The sequence below is a fragment of the Abramis brama genome (genome assembly GCF_963993115.1).
Source record: "Abramis brama genome assembly, chromosome: 2".
Classification (NCBI taxonomy): domain Eukaryota; kingdom Metazoa; phylum Chordata; class Actinopteri; order Cypriniformes; family Leuciscidae; genus Abramis; species Abramis brama.
In genome coordinates, this window is record NC_139964.1 from 33,459,416 (window position 1) to 33,475,159 (window position 15,744).

At 36.9% G+C, this 15,744-nt stretch overlaps 1 protein-coding gene across 4 annotated transcripts; it reads left to right on the top strand.

Annotated features, from left to right (window-relative positions):
• Nucleotides 1-3,912: 3,912 nt before the first annotated feature.
• On the top strand, nt 3,913-12,787 carry LOC311078311 (uncharacterized protein). 4 transcript variants are annotated; one of them, XM_084107050.1, is made up of 8 exons: nt 3,913-4,294; nt 6,400-6,506; nt 8,088-8,190; nt 8,417-8,502; nt 8,590-8,701; nt 8,976-9,061; nt 10,764-10,848; nt 11,036-12,787. In XM_084107050.1, exons 1-8 carry the CDS (start codon nt 4,030-4,032, stop codon nt 11,824-11,826), a joined length of 1,635 nt encoding a protein of 544 aa, XP_083963176.1. In that variant the 5' UTR covers nt 3,913-4,029; the 3' UTR covers nt 11,827-12,787. The 4 variants fall into 4 exon arrangements, with proteins under 4 accessions (XP_083963176.1, XP_083963177.1, XP_083963178.1 ...); XM_084107051.1 differs by having other exon boundaries at nt 10,767-10,848; XM_084107052.1 differs by having other exon boundaries at nt 8,590-8,692.
• The last annotated feature ends 2,957 nt before the right edge of the window (nt 12,788-15,744 follow it).

The window sequence follows — 15,744 nt, forward strand, 5'->3', positions numbered from 1 at the left end:
TTTGTCTGTATGAGACTAACGTTAGCAGTAACGTTAAGCTAGATCAACATTAGAATAACATACAGATCATATTCTGACATTTTATCATTGTTGAACTATAAAACATTGATTAGTTTTATGTAAATGTGCTCACCTGTTTAATAAAGTACATGTAGGAGCGGTCGAAGTCTCGGACGTGGAGCTCTCGTTTATATACTGTCTATGGGAGCTCTCGGCATCTCGAAAACACCGCGCTGATATTGATTCTCGTTTTAGTTCTCCTTTTTTATCCAAAGTCTGCTTGCCATGGTCCATAATGTTTGAACGAAACAACAACAGCGTGCAGATAGACATTGCGAACTACAGTGGTCCACGTCTGTCGTCTTGGTTACTATCAGAGGGCCGTGTCTTCAAATTAAAATATTAATTTCTCTGGATTTAGAAGTTAATTGGAACTGTCGGGATAATGTAAATACACAACTTTAAAAAATATATAACATAGATATAGTGATTTTTTTATATTTTTAAAGCAAAAAAAAATACATATTGTGCCTTTAACGATGCAAAGTTCCAGCAGTCTCATTGGTTAGAATTAATCACGTGATGACACCATCTACTGTATTACTTATAATTTTTCTTTTGCAGTTTTAAGAAATATAATATTATATACGAGCATATAATTTATCAGTGATGTATTTATTAGTATAAAAAATATATATAATTATATAATAATAAATACATCACCGATGAATACCAAAACAAATCAGTCAACCATTTGCATTGTTTTATTGTGACAAATAGGTTAATTTTATTTAATAAATATGGTAACACTTTCTATGCAGACCATGCTCATAATGAATTATAGCTCCATTTATGAGCAATATTACTCTATAAATGTATTTATAAAGACTCATTAAGACCTATGCATTATAAGATATAGTTAAATTTATATAATTTTTTGTATATAATTCCTTATAAGTCACTCATTTGCTCTTTCAATGCGCAAATTGCAGCTGACCATACCAACGTTGGCCCAACGTTGTATTTCTGTCAGATTATTGGGCCAACGTAACCAACCAATATTGACGTTGGCCCAACGTCTGTTTGCTACCTGGGCAGTTAAGTTTAATTTGACATTTATCTAATACTTTCCACACATTCATATATTCATTTTCAACAGAATCTTTTCGGTTCAATCTTTAATATTCCGTCCATAGTCCATATATCTGACGTATGCGTACATGAACATTTCTTAGTAGGATATGAGCTTTTACAGGCGGTCAGGTTATTATTTTGAAGGTACCCCCGGGAGCCGCCATTGGCTAACAAGCCTTCACCTGCTGTTAGCATCCCATTGACTCCCATTCATTTTCGCGTCACTTTGACAGCGAATAACTTTACATCTGAGGCGTTTAAAGACTCCATTTGTCCATTGTTTATTTCTAAAGAAACACGACAATGTATAAAAGGCTCCATTACCTTGTATCTTACGTTATGGCCCCGTAGAAGCAGTTTTTAGGCTTGTTTGAGATGAGCAAAATCTGCGCAGAATCGATCACCGGTGATCAGCGCGAGATGCATGCCGGTTAGAAATGTGTCCGAGTGCGTCCGCCTTGCTCTGATGTCATGCTGACGTATGTCAAAAATCTCTCGCGAGCGCAAGGCGCACGTGTCGGATTCTGCAGTCGAGCGCAGTTGCTCTCCACCCACTGGGAAACGACTTGCTGACGACACAGCTTAATGCTCATTGGTTTAAACAACTGTGATGTATTGTTCTCTTTTAAAATGTTTTGATTTTAAAACTCTAATATCATGTTTTATGTGTATATGTTATGTGTGTATATTCCCAAACTATCTGACAGTGCGATCTCTTTGGGTTATGCAATTTAATTTTTATAAAATAAATAAAATAAATAAAAACACATATGTCTGTAAAGAAAGAAAAATATTGATAAACGTATTTGGTATGGAATTAAATAACAAGTACTTTGGGTGTCTTGTTCATTTTATTTATTTTCATATAAAAGCAACAGAACTTGAATTACATCCAGTTTATTAGCAACACTGTGCACGAGCGTGAATCCCGCGATATTCACCTATTTCCGGTTAGAATTCGAAGTGCAGATCAATGCACAAGGTGTGTTCGACATCGGCTGCGGCTGGATGCAACCGATCGGCGAGAGTAGCCGCGTGCAGGCGGGGAGGAGCTGCAAACGGAGACGTGAAGTCGGACACTTTCTGGTTCCCGTAGTGACCACTCACGTGGTGTTCGCATACTTTACCACAGCTTAAGTGAAATAAATCAATGCAATATTTGCCAAATAATACACAGATGTTTCAGAGACATTTTCATTCAATACTTTATGTATTGCTTCATACGGAGTCTGTTTGAACAAGAATAAAGTTCAACATAAGATACTATCAATGCAGTGGAGTCTACGTTTTTTAATCAGTTTTAATTGGATAAACATGACACAATATAACATTGCAACGACATGAAAAGAGTGTTCACTGTTATAATAAACTGATTTGAGAGCTTTAGAGGAACTAAAGGTGTTCGAATAAACACGAAACACACGTGATCGTTGTCATGCGGTGAATCCGGCCAATCGTGGAACAGCTGTGTCGTCATCAGCCCTCCTGCAGCCCAGTGCAGCCGCTCTTGAGAAGCTGCGCTGGCTGAGTTCTCCGGCTACTCTCGAATCGCTCTCGCGGTACTTTGATGGCATATGTCACAGTCACGTGGCGTCGGCGCTGTATCAAGTCGGACAAAATTTTTAACCGGCATGCACTGCTTTAAGTCAGCCGCCGATCGGTCTGCGCAGAGCTGCATGAAGTCGAACAAGCCTAGACTCTTACGGCTAATATTGCCCACAACCCATTGCGTGCGGGAGGGAAGAGCTTTGCGGTGATTGTGTGGTGATGTAAACCTGGCAGTCGGATGCAGCAGCGGAGATGCGCCCTCAGTTTTTAAGTGTAAGAATTCAAATGTTTAACCCTAATAAAAGTTATATTTTATTGTCTCGTAATATTAATGGGTTTATGTTGTGCCAAAAAAGTACCGTGTTTATCTTGTAGGGTCCGATGAAGATATTGAGCGCCTCATTGCAGGCTACAAAACAATAAATAAAAAGGCTCTACAGTGTCATTCAAGTGTCTTTTTTATGTATTTATTTTGATGTTTCTGTCTGACTTATTTGTAGTAATACTGTGGCTGTACAAATGTTAACTTTATCAGTCCAACCAAAGAAACATGGTTACACACATACACTTTTACTATAGTAAAAGCATGGTTCATTTTCATCGGGGTATTTTTAAGTATTATACATAAGTATAAGATTAAGTATAAAATACGTTAAACAATAGTTACACTTTAAACTTTAAATATTTTAACTCAGAAAATAGCTTTCGTTACACATTTGCACATGAACGTCAGAACCAGCCGCCTCACAAACGACCTGCGTCTGGTTGATCTACGACGACGCCCTGCTTCACTCCTCAATTTGGTAAAACACATTGTAAATGTATGTGGAAAAAAAAGATGGGAATAGTAAATAAAATGATATTGGACATATAAGAATGAATGAAATGTAAAATGTTTTGTTAACAGTCGAGGTGTGCGTAACTAGGCAACCACGTTCAAGTTCACGTTGCATGACGTCATCGAAGTATGTCCCAGAACGTGCATACTCTTTTGCTACACACTCAAAAGTATGTACTTTTTCCTCACAAAAAAAGTACATACTTTTAGGTCGTAGTATAAGTAGGCGAATTGGGACTCAGCGCGAGTCTGCGCAGTACGCTCGGCAATCAGGAAGTGACTGCTTCTAATCATACTTCTAATGTGCTTCAACTTCTCTCCGTTGAAACCTATGGGGTCGCTGTGTCCAGTTTATATACTGTCTATGAGCTTTTATTTTAAAAATCCTAAGCGGATGTTGTCGACTCATGGCCAGCTTCGCGTTTTGAGGAAGAGCTCCAGACCAGTGCACAAACACTAATTTGATCTGGCTCACTAATGTTAGCTTCATAAAAATAGATTTCAACACAATGGCAAATATATTAACGTTTCAAACGCAAATCGCTTCAGTTATGGAAGTTCTAGCAAACGCCGCTGTGGCAGAAATCTGCAAACTTGTTGAGGACAGCTATGCCGAATTACATCTTGAAATATCACAAACAAAAAAGGAGAATAACCTCCTTAAAAAGAAATTGAAAACGATAGAAATCCGGGATTCATTTTATCGAAGAGCGCAAAAACTGATGAACGAATCAACTGCTATGACCAGAACTAGTGTTCACGAAAAAGTGTCAGGTAAGGGTGATTGGAATGGGAATCATTCAGTTAGGCTATTGATACTTTGCACGTGACGTCATAAGTACTGGCTGGCGGGCAAGAACGTCGTTCTCCAGCAACGAAACCTAGTAAACTAATCAAGGGTCGCCAGTTTTACTATACAAAAGTTGGTGTTTTGAGGTGTAAACGACATGCCAGATAGTTGTTGTGCAATTGGATGCACTAACCGCAGATGAGATAAGCAACCTTCACAGTATACACACGTCTGTGCATTACCATCAAAGGTAATTTCAACATTTGTTTGAATACAATGGGTGTATGATCAATCGTGTCTTTAAGTTACTGTAGTTTTGTCAATCAACACCACCAGTATTCACCAGCTGGTTCGGCGAGTCAGCTGTTTGTGTTATGAGTCTAAGCTAGACCAGAGAATGGCTAGACTAACTGTACGTTCACACCGCCGCCGGCGAGAGCGGCAAAATTCATTGAAAATGAATGATTTCCAGGCACTTTGACGCTCTCGCCGGTGGCGGTGTGAACGCACAGTAACAGCTGTCGTCTTTTGCTAACAATAACAGAAGTTTGTGATAGGTTGTTTTGAGGTTTGCGATATCTATGGTTTTCAATGAGAACCAGATATGACCCAACAGTAGAGCTAGATTATTTACGGAGGAATTATTACTGCTCGATTATCTTAAAAAAAACTTGTCTGCTTTACAAAATTTAGCTACCTTGGAGTTAATCCTAGTCCATAGTTATGCAGCTAACTCGCTAACAGACTTGATAGCTACTAGAAAGTCCTGGAACTACAGGACTCTACGTTGAAAATACCCGTTTGTTGTCCGCCAGGTAGAGGTGGGCGATACTCCAAATTTTGGTATCGATCCGATACCAAGTAAATACAGGGCCAGTATCGCCGATATCGATACCAATACTTTTTTATTTTAAAAGCATGCACTTGAACTTGTATGCACTTTCCTGTGCTAGAGCAGTGTGTCATGATTTATGAGGTGAATGCATCATTAATATGTTAAATCTGACAACGTTTTCATTACTACTAAATATTTTGTGATTTGTGCTCTCAACTCGCCTGTAATTATTAGTCAGTGACAAAACTACCCTAATTATAGTAAAAGTACTATTGTACACTAGCCTACTGTTCAAAAGTTTGGGGTGTGTAAGATTTTTAATTCTCTTCTGCATTTATTTGATCAAAAATACAGTAAAAACTGTAATATTACAATTTAACATAGGCTATCTGTTTTCTATGTCATACTAAACTGTAATTTATTCAATTGATCAAAGCGTAATTTTCGGCATCATTACTCCAGTTATGATAATAATTCATTTTAATATGCTGATTTACAGCTCAGAAAACATTTCTTATTATTATCAATGTTGAAAACAGTTTCATATTTTTTTGTGGAAACCATGATGCAGAATTATTTGATGAACCAAGTTGAAAGAACAGCATTTATATGAAGTAGATTTTTTTAACAGTGAAAAACCCTTGACTGTCACTTTTGATCAATTTAATGCATCAATCCTTGTTGAATAAAAATATTAATTTCATTAAAAAAAATCTTACTGTCCTCAACATTTTGAACCGTTATATACACTTTTGCTTTGTTTATTGCAAAATAACTCCCGATTGTTTCTCTGTCATCTAAGCAAGGCTTCGTTTCCCAAACGTGCCTGTGAGCTCAGTGAAGCACCAGCATCGAATGCTCTCTGTGATTGATTGGTTTCGTCTTGTATCCAGATGACTAGGAGAAAAAGTTCTATCCTACACAATTATCCGCTAACATTCGCTTATTTTTCCACTTAGAAGCTTATTTTACGCACTGAATTGCGTGCTAAATTAATAAAAATTACTGGTAAAAAACACACACATTTGGATCGATATTTTTATGTGAGGATCGATCCTTTTCGATACCACGTCAGTATCGAAGTATCGATATTTTAGGATCGATCCGCCCACCTCTACCGCCAGGTATCCGTGGTAGTCACGTGACTGCAAAGTATCAATACATCATGGTGACAGCGGTTTTGGATAATTCCATTATTTTGAACGCCACTATTGTAACTTCATTGTTCATGGTGAAGCTACTACTTATTTCCAGGGCGAATCAGCGTGAAAGTCGCTTCGGTGTGTAATAATGTTGGTAGTGATGAAGAGGGATCAGTTCACCGCGGTGACTCACATCTTCAGCCCGAAAGACTTGACCAGGTCTGCATAAACAATGAATGGAGTGTGTATCTCATTGCCTTAATCTTATCAAGAAACATTGTATTATTTTTTTGTCCTCGTACACTGTCTGATAATCGTCAGTTAAAGGGTTAGTTCACCCAAAAATGAAAATTAACCCATATTCTACGTCACACAATCCGAGTTATATAAAAAATTATCCTGGCTCTTCCAAGCTTTATAATGGGAGTGAATGGTACCTTGTTTTTTGAAGCCCAAGTAGAGCTTAGGTGAGAGTAGAGGCGTCTACTCTCACCTTTTTTTTAAAAAAAAATTCTTTAATTTTTTTATATCTACTCTCACCCAAGATTACACTACTTTTACATCCTATTTCATATGTCGGGTCAGAGGTCACTTTTCCGCTGGAACTAGACTCGCGTACGGCCGTTACCTGAAGCCACTGATTATAGTTTCTAAAGTTATAAATATGGCTGAATATAATATAATGAATGCCTTTATTAACACACTGGAGCCATATTGATTACTTTTATGATGGATGGATGCGCTTTTTGGGCTTCAAAATGTACCATTCACTCCCATTATAAAGAATGGAAGAGCCAGAATATTTTTTAATATAACTCATATTGTGTGTTTGGCTGAAAGAAGAAAGTCATATACACTTAGGATGGCTTGAGAGTGAGTAAATGATGGGACAATTTTCATTTTTGGGTGAACAAACCCTTTAACTGCAAACCTCTATTAACTGTTCATTCAATCAGTTGCACTGACTCTTTCTCTGTGTTCAATATCTTTATCTCAAAGCACTCAAAAAGTTTTCCAAACAATTCTTATATTTTCCCATTTATCACAGATTTCATCTTTTGTGTTATGCAAGCATCTCAACAATTCTCTGAAATTACCTATAAAACTAATAGTAAAAAAAAAAAAAACCTACACTTGATCCCTTTAGGATGATTAACATTTTTAAAAGTGATGTAGCATACATATTTTGTAAGTGTGCATTTCTTTTCAGCAGTTTTGTTTGTATGTTGCTTGCTATAATTAAATTGTGTTTGTTTATATAAAAAAAATATATTCTGTTCAAAAGTTTGGAGTCAGAAAGGTTTTTAAATATGTTTGAATTTAGTCTCTTATTTTAATGTTGTCTACTTTAATATATTTTAAAATGTAATTATTTCATGTAATGGCAGTCACATGATTCCTCAGAAATCATTCTAATATGCAGGTTTGCTGCCCAAGAAAATGTCTTATTATTATTTATTTATGTGTAATATATATTTTTGTGTAATAATCTGATACACTTTTCCCCATTATTTTAAGAATACAAAGTTCCAAGCACTTATTTGAAATGGAAATCATTTGTAATATTATAAATCTCATTACTGTCACTTTTGGTCAGTGTAATGCATCCTTGCTCAGTATTAATTTGAATTTTACTGACCCCAAACTTTTGAACACTAATAAGCCCTTGGCCACCCATATCTCTAAATATCAAGATAGTATATTTAGCCAATATCACTTGATAGTATCACCACTAATTCTGTTCAGATTTTCTATTCCATACACATTTCCTCTCAGTATTCATTGCAACATTTTTATCAGTCTGTAGGGAGTGATGAGCCAGATGTTTTCATTATTAAAGAGGAGAGACCTGACAACATGAGGTGTGAACAGTCAGAAAGAGAAACAGAGACTACTGAAAATCGTGAGTACAGGGCCTTTCATGTATTTGTGTAATTGTTTTGTCCTTTGTAACTTATTGTAGGGGTGTATAGCTCGGATCTGAGATCAGTTGACATGTCATTCAAGTCAACAAAAAGACAAAATATGGCTTGTAAGATTGCAAGAAGAAATGATCAAATCATATAATAATGTTATAAAATTCACCAATAAATGAAAAAGCTTGCATTACTGGTACATCCACCTTGCAGTTGAAGATGAGAGTGCAGAAGTCTTTGTAACAGTCCACAGAGAAAACATCATTGACCAGAACACAATCCAGCACTGCCATCAAGAGGTAGGAAACTGCATGTCTCCATCAGTGAGCTCAGGTGACCACTAATAATGTGTCAGGAATCATGGTGGCATTGTGCATTTTTATCAGTCTGTAGGGGATGATGAGCCAGATGTTCTCATTATTAAAGAGGAGAGACCTGACAATATCAGGTGTGAACAATCACTGGGAGAAACAAAGACTGCCGGAAATCGTGAGTATGGTGGGGTTTTTTTATTTGTAACTTATTTAAGGGATAATGTGTATAACCCAGTGAGTTATTGCACATATGTATGGTGGATTAGATTTATAAAATGTCAATTATGCAAAGAAATGTCACTATTAATAATAGTGTTGTTTTATCTGTTGTTTATTGTGTTTATTTATTTAAAAAAAAAATAAACACAATTAAAATGCAACAAACTTGTGAATGGAAATTCAGGTTTAAAATGGAAATTAATCTTTGTGTACCCTGAATTATTTTCTTTTCTGTTTAGATGGGTACAGGAGTGCAGGAAGCTTTGTAGCAGTTCACAGAGAAAACTTCATAGACCAGGACACAGTCCAACACTGCCATCAAGAGGTTAGTGTGAGAGTAAACTTTTGAATATACCTGTCTTTGTTTACAAATCAGGTTCATGACACACAAACTGCTTTTCTACAGCTGTGACAATTTCCAAACTGCTGCCCTTTTTTGTTTTCATAATTTTTGTTCTCGCTTGTTAAGTCGTGACAAATACTGTTTCCAGGTCCAAGCCTCCAGTCCGTTTCAACTGAGAATCTCAACAGCCATTTATAAGCACACTATTTAATTATAGGATACATTGAAGCTACACTACAGAGTTGATAAAGGAGATGTAGGTTAGGGTCATGATTTTTTGGAAAAATGAGTACAGCTTTTTTGTTTGATATAGGGATCTGAAAGAGTGTTTGCTCCCAGGAACAGATCAAATGTTTCCCTTCATAGTAAGCTTTTTTTATGTTTTAGTATAGTAGTATATTCAGATTAAAAGACAAATAAAGTGGTAAAAACCACTTTACAATAAGGTTTCCCTTTATTGACATAAGATAACTGTCATTTAACAAACTAACAATGAAAAATACTCTGAAAGACTTCATTTCAACATTTAAAGGACATTTCCGGCGCAAAATGAACCTAGGGGTTAATAACACATGGGTACCGAGTCGACCGTTCTCTGGGATGTGTTTTCATGATAATTGAATGTACCCAGTTTTATCTCTAAAAACAGATTAGCTTATAACGCTAGTATATAGGGCATATAGTAAGTAAAAAGAAATCGCTAGTTAATATCACTAACAAGGCTCAAAATAGCCCCACATTAACACGGTAGCATAATGAGGGTCCCTACATGCCAACCGAAGCATTGAGAACTTTGTAAGTGTACAGACAGTTTAATAAGAAGATACTTTATAAAGACAGTATACTTCGCGTATACAGGCAGGAGCCATCTTTGGAAAACAGTCTCGACCAGTTGAACCACGAACGCCGTGCTAAGTGAGCTGGTCGATAGGTTCAAGTCACAGTTCAGCTCACGTAGCACCGCGTTCGTGGTTCGACTGGTTTATTGGTGTTGTACATTTATCGTCTTAGCAACTAAGAATAACGAAGCGAGACGTTGCTTCGATTTAGACGTTTAATGAAAAATAAAACAAGAGTAAATACAGCGTGGGCTTGTTCAGCAAATCATTAACAAGATGGCTGTTGCCAAATCCCCCGAACCATCAACAAACCTTCACGTGAATCACGTGACTTTCACCATTGCTCAATGCATCTTGGGTAATGAAGTCAATTCACAAATCATAATGACACATAGTTTGTTTTTAACCACATATGTATCTGACACATGAACTGTTAATCTTAGTGTTGTGTATTAACTGTCGGTATTAATGTTAACTTATTCATTTTAACTTATTAATCTTAACTTTCGTAACTATTCTTTTAAATAGTCTTCTAACAAATAAATTCTCAACAATTGGATTGGACCTAAGAAACATGAACTAACAATGAACAGTTGTATTTCAATAACTACCATTAACAAAGATTAGAAAATGCTGTAACAAATGTATTGCTCTTAGTTAGTTAGTTAATTAGTTAGTTAGTTGTAGTGTTTTAACTAACGTTAACTAATGGGACCTTATTGTAAAGTGTTAAAAACAAATCAAATTTCAGATTTCACAGTATAGCGATAGTATGTCAAAAATACAAACAACAAAATTTTCTGCTAAATTTGACAAAATTCACTGTCAATGATTTGTTCCTCTAGCAGCCCAATGGAATGCAACCTGATCTTCTTGAGGATGAAAACCCTGAAATGTATGACAGAGGTGAAGGTGCACATTTACTCAATGGTAATTAGAAATTTGTTTTATTTATTCAATGGCTTATTTTAGAGATCACCTGATGTGAAGTGTCTGTTTTACAAATGAATCCATCACATTCTTGTTGTGAGCCTGTATTTAAGGGACGTAATTAGTAGTAGACATTTGCTCACTTTTTTATGTAATTTCCATTTAAGCATGTTGTATTTCATAATAGGTGAAACCGTAATGGAGAGAGGTTGTGATGGAGAAGCAGAGACTAACCCACAGCCTATCCCTTCCTATGCCCCATGGGTTTCCAGAAGATTAGACGTAACCACAAATCATTCATCCTTCACTGAATCTGAATGCAACGGAGGACCTTCTGTGAATCAGTTCTTGATGTACAGAGGGAGTGCAGATCCTATGTGTTCCTATGCAACTCCAATAGACTCTAATGGCTTATCTCTGCCTGATATTGAAGGCCATTTAACACAACGCAATGGCGGTAACAGCATTTCTCAATCCGAGCAGCCCCCTTTCACATCGTGTTTTTCTTTCAAACAGTCAAATTCTCCTCATATGCAAAGGAAAGACAAGTTTATGTGTAAACATTGTGGAAAAGCATTCTCTCAACCCAGCACTCTCCTCTTGCATCAAAAACTTCATACCAGGGAGAGGCTCCACAACTGCACACTCTGCGGTAAAAGATTCAGTCAGGCGTCTAGTCTCAAAAGACACCACAGCATCCATAGAGGAGAAAAACCATTCAGATGCCTGCACTGTGGCAAGCAGTTCTCAGATCAAAGCAACCTCAAAAAGCATGTGACTGTTCACACAGGTGAAAAGCCTTATGGTTGTAACCTCTGTGGAAAAATGTTCAACCAGTCGTCGAACCTCAAAACGCATATGAAGATCCACACACGTGAGAAGCCTTTCGGTTGCGATCGATGTGGGCGGATGTTTGCACACAAATACATTCTGGTGAAACACCAACAGAGAATCTGTGTGTCTACTGGACAAATGTAGACTTAGTCTTCCACCTTATTTTTCAATGCGGAAGTAAGCTATTTTCTTTCTGAGACATCCGACTCGTTGGCCTCTATCCAGAAATAGCGAGAATATTAACACAAATACAGGAAAAACAATTTGCACTACAGACCAATGTATTTATCATTATGATAATGAATTAAAACAGTATAGTAAGAAATACCAGTTTGCATTGTCAAGCAGCATAACAAACTGTTTTGTACAACTAAAATACCTGGAAGCGGTTGATACCGAAAGCCAGATGCATTCAATTTACAAATGGCTGCAGCGCTGAAAAATAAGGTGAATAGAATATGGTATCTCTCTCACAATAGATGAATTTTTGTTGGCTGCATCCGAAATCGCATACTTTCCTACTATATAGTAGGCGAAAAACAGTTTGTGACAATGAAGTATGTCTGAATTCACATGTAGGCAAAATGTACCCGGATGACCTACTACTCCCACTGAGATTCTGAAATGTGCATATAATGGACACTTTACCCTATCCCATGAGGCCACGGTAGAGGATTTATGAATTGCAGTGAAGCGACGTAACTGACGCTGGTAGGTCACGCGATAATGACAAGTTGGCAAATACATTCGGATTACATTCATACTACACACATTCATACTATACAGATCATGCTTTTTTAGCGGTCGTGAAGTAATTATTTATTCAAAATAATTACTTACTCGAGAGTATTCGATTTTGGATGCTTTCTGAAAACATTTCCTTTTCACTAGTTAACATCACAAATCCCCTTCAACCGCTTTCCACTAACCACCTGGTTACATTCTGAAACTGCCAATTTTGATTAGCCAAACAATTCCCTTTGGATAAAATCAAGTACCTACATTTTGTTTTCTCATTGAATATCCTGTTTCACTGAGAAATACATCAGATTTCTGAAGTAAACTGGGTTACTTTCAGTTTCATGTTGACTTCATGTACACTCACCTAAAGGATTATTAGGAACACCTTTTCAATTTCTCATTAATGCAATTATCTAATCAACCAATCACATGGCAGTTGCTTCAATGCATTTAGGGGTGTGGTCCTGGTCAAGACAATCTCCTGAACTCCAAACTGAATGTCAGAATGGGAAAGAAAGGTGATTTAAGCAATTTTGAGCGTGGCATGGTTGTTGGTGCCAGACGGGCCGGTCTGAGTATTTCACAATCTGCTCAGTTACTGGGATTTTCACGCACAACCATTTCTAGGGTTTACAAAGAATGGTGTGAAAAGGGAAAAACATCCAGTATGCGGCAGTCCTGTGGGCGAAAATGCCTTGTTGATGCTAGAGGTCAGAGGAGAATGGGCCGACTGATTCAAGCTGATAGAAGAGCAACTTTGACTGAAATAACCACTCGTTACAACCGAGGTATGCAGCAAAGCATTTGTGAAGCCACAACATGCACAACCTTGAGGCGGATGGGCTACAACAGCAGAAGACCCCACCGGGTACCACTCATCTCCACTACAAATAGGAAAAAGAGGCTACAATTTGCACGAGCTCACCAAAATTGGACAGTTGAAGACTGGAAAAATGTTGCCTGGTGTGATGAGTCTCGATTTCTGTTGAGACATTCAGATGGTAGAGTCAGAATTTGCCGTAAACAGAATGAGAACATGGATCCAGCATGCCTTGTTACCACTGTGCAGGCTGGTGGTGGTGGTGTAATGGTGTGGGGGATGTTTTCTTGGCACACTTTAGGCCCCTTAGTGCCAATTGGGCATTGTTTAAATGCCACGGCCTACCTGAGCATTGTTTCTGACCATGTCCATCCCTTTATGACCACCATGTACCCATCCTCTGATGGCTACTTCCAGCAGGATAATGCATCATGTCACAAAGCTCGAATCATTTCAAATTGGTTTCTTGAACATGACAATGAGTTCACTGTACTAAAATGGCCCCCACAGTCACCAGATCTCAACCCAATAGAGCATCTTTGGGATGTGGTGGAACGGGAGCTTCGTGCCCTGGATGTGCATCCCACAAATCTCCATCAACTGCAAGATGCTATCCTATCAATATGGGCCAACATTTCTAAAGAATGCTTTCAGCACCTTGTTGAATCAATGCCACGTAGAATTAAGGCAGTTCTGAAGGCGAAAGGGGGTCAAACACAGTATTAGTATGGTGTTCCTAATAACCCTTTAGGTGAGTGTATGTATGTTTGTATGCATGCAGTGTGCAGTAGATTTCCCTTTCAAAATGTTTGAAATATCTCTACATTAATTGGAAAAAATGTGAAAGAGTATTGTATATATTTTACTTTAAAAAGACTGTTAATAGCTGTTATGTAACGTCAGCAACTTTAATACTAATAAATTCATGCACCTTCATTGCATAGAAAACAACACCTGGTTCTCCAAAAAATTATTTGTGTAAAGGTTACTTGGTCTACACTTAAACTGCTGTGTAATGTAAAGTTGTCCATTATAGTAAATAATGGTCTTTGAATTGCAAAATATTACAGAAGCTATGACTGTTTAAGGCTGGTTATAGTATAAGTTCTAGTAAATATTCAACCCAGATGTCAGTGTGAGAAATTTTAATGATTTAATGAGAAAGGTTATCTTATTTAACAGTAGTAGTTACATTGAGATGTTTATTTTCACCAATGATGCAAGATTATTTTTGCATGATGCAAAATGCAAAATTGGTATATTTAATATAATTGCCATACATGGTAAAGTTTATACAGAAAAATAGATGCATCTATAAATCATCCAAAATTGCCCATTTTGATAAAAAACAGTCATGAGGATTTGTATAGGGTTATAAAACATAACATTTTTTCAAATAATCTTACAAGTTTGTATCACACCATAGTCCAGACTTGTTTTTATGATCTTATCTTTTGTCAGACTAATATGTAATACCATTACCATTTGTAAAAAAAAAAAAAAACTATAATTACAATTATCTTGGCTATATGTTAAATCATACAAGTATTTATAAAATTTAATTAATCAATGCATGAATCATCTGCAATAGGCAAAGTAAAACCACATAATTAGTGTTGTGGTGATGGATGAAAAGACATAAACCAATGCAAAAGGGTTAGGGTGCCCAGAACTGTTGTTTGTGGCATTAATAGAGGGAGAGAAAGTTGCTGTAGTTGTTGGTGCTGTAAGCACAATTTTTTTTTTTTTACTCAACATGCATATAATATCATGGACAGGTGATGCTGCCAGGTAATAGTATTTTGAGATGCAGGCATTCAACTTGTTACCAGAATATTAAAAGAAACTTTTAATACATACTACAGGACTTTGTGCTTTCAATCAATGCCAAAACACAGTACTTTTTAACTCTTTGTCCTTTGCATCAGCATCCGTGAAAACAAATATCTTAGTCTGGGAGATGAGCCAGTCAGAGCCAGCTGGAAAAAAATATATAGTCTGTTGTGTAGGAACTAGGAATCAAAAATAATCCAGCAGAAGTTGATCAACTTATGTTTTGTGTAAATGTGCACGAATATACCATAAAAGATCATTCAAATGCATAGTGTAAACAAATGCTTCTGAAATAGCATTTTAGTACATTCAAATTGGTGTTTCCATACCCGGAGTCCCAACAGGCAGAGCTCTGGTGTGTCCCCTCCATCATGCGGTTGAAGGGCATTAATTTACTTGAATTCATCAGGGTCTGTTGTTCTTATTAGTGGTCCAAAGTCTTTGGGAATGTAAAATGGTCAGTTATCAGATCATAAGTTCATGTTTCTAGACTTTGCACATATAATTAGTTGTAGGGGTCGGGGAGAGCGGGGCACAACCTAACACTTTTTTGACTTTCTCAGTTTGTGTAAATTCTCTTGGGATTATTATTTTTTTATATGAAAAAGTTACCTTACCAGTGCAGGAAAATTCTGCACATGATATACTGATTCACAACCTGGGGAGCT